This window comes from Chaetura pelagica, unplaced genomic scaffold (genome assembly GCF_000747805.2).
Source record: "Chaetura pelagica isolate M959 unplaced genomic scaffold, ChaPel_1.0 scaffold731, whole genome shotgun sequence".
Taxonomy (NCBI): domain Eukaryota; kingdom Metazoa; phylum Chordata; class Aves; order Apodiformes; family Apodidae; genus Chaetura; species Chaetura pelagica.
In genome coordinates this window covers 117,459-118,769 of record NW_009952155.1, presented here as the reverse complement: position 1 = coordinate 118,769, position 1,311 = coordinate 117,459, and the positions used below count along the sequence as shown (strand labels likewise).

General features: G+C 61.1%; 1 protein-coding gene across 1 annotated transcript in view; it reads right to left on the bottom strand.

The window, feature by feature from the left end:
- The window catches only part of LOXL2 (lysyl oxidase-like 2), a 49,647-nt gene that overhangs the window by 11,417 nt on the left and 36,919 nt on the right, over positions 1 to 1,311 (bottom strand). The window contains 1 exon segment of the mRNA XM_010007161.1: positions 511 to 676. Coding sequence (XP_010005463.1) covers positions 511 to 676 — 166 coding nt within the window.

The window sequence follows — 1,311 nt, the reverse complement described above, 5'->3', positions numbered from 1 at the left end:
CAGGGCCAAGGAGCTGCTGGAGAGAGTCCAGCCCAGGGACACTGAGATGCCCAGGGGCTGGAGCATCTGGCTGTGAGGAAAGTCTGGGAGAGCTGGGGCTGCTCAGCTGGAGAAGAGGAGCCTGAGGGGGGATCTCCTCAGTGCTGATCAATATCTCCAGGGGGTGGCAGGAGGGGGGACCAGACTCTGCTCAGGGGTGTCCAGGGCCAGGACAAGGGGCAATGGGCACAGACTGGGGCACAGGAGGTTTGACCTGAAGAGGAGAAAATCCTTCTTGCCTGTGAGGGTGGCAGAGCCCTGGGCCAGGCTGCCCAGGGAGGCTGTGGAGTCTCCATCCCTGGAGACCTTCCAGCCCCTCCTGGATGTGTTCCTGTGGGACCTGCTGTAGGGGATCCTGCCCTGGCTGATCTCCAGAGCTCCTTCCAACCCTACGACTCACCCACGACTCCGTGACACCCAAACCCACGTCGTGTGTCCCCCCCCAAATGAAACACCCCCCCAGTTACTCACTCTCCGAGCAGGACACCCCCGCCCCGAAGCGGCCGCCCCCGCGGGGGCAGGAGACGCGGGGCCCGTCGTGCCTGCAGTGGGACAGGGACATCTCTGTCCCCGAGCACTTCACCCCGCTCATCACCACGTCGTCGGCGCTGACGTCCCCGTGCCAGTACCAGGTTTCCTGGGAGGGAAGAGACACAACACACACCCCTCAGCATCGAGGGAGGAATCTCCATCCCCCCACCCGGTGGGATTTTCTCCCTCCGGGAGGATCAACTCCAGGGCCAGGACTAGTGAGGAGGTGTTGTCAGAGGTGAGTGACTCAGGGAATGAGTTACTCCCAATCCCAGCTCTGTTGAGGCAGGAGCCTGGGACTAAACCCCCAGGCTGACCTTGTTCCTCACCATGAACATCAGGGCATCACCAGAGAGGGAAGTGAGAGGACAAGGGGGGGATGGATGGAAACTGGGAGAGGGGAGATTAAGGTTGGTCATGAGGAGGGAATTCTTGGGTGTGAGGGTGGTGAGAGCCTGGCCCAGGTTGCCCAGGGAAGCTGTGGCTGCCCCATCCCTGGGGGTGTTGAAGGGCAGGTTGGATGGGGCTTGGAGCAGCCTGGGCTGGTGGGAGGTGTCCCTGCCCATGCAGGAGGTGGGATCTGGATGAGCTTTCAGGTCCCTTCCCAAACCATCCTATGACTCCAGGACCTCTCCCTCTGAAGAAAATCCCTCCTGATTTCTGAGCTGGTTTAAATCTCTGCTTGTTTTCACCCCAGCTCTAAACTCACTTTTCCACCCTGCTCTGCCCACCCTGCTGCTG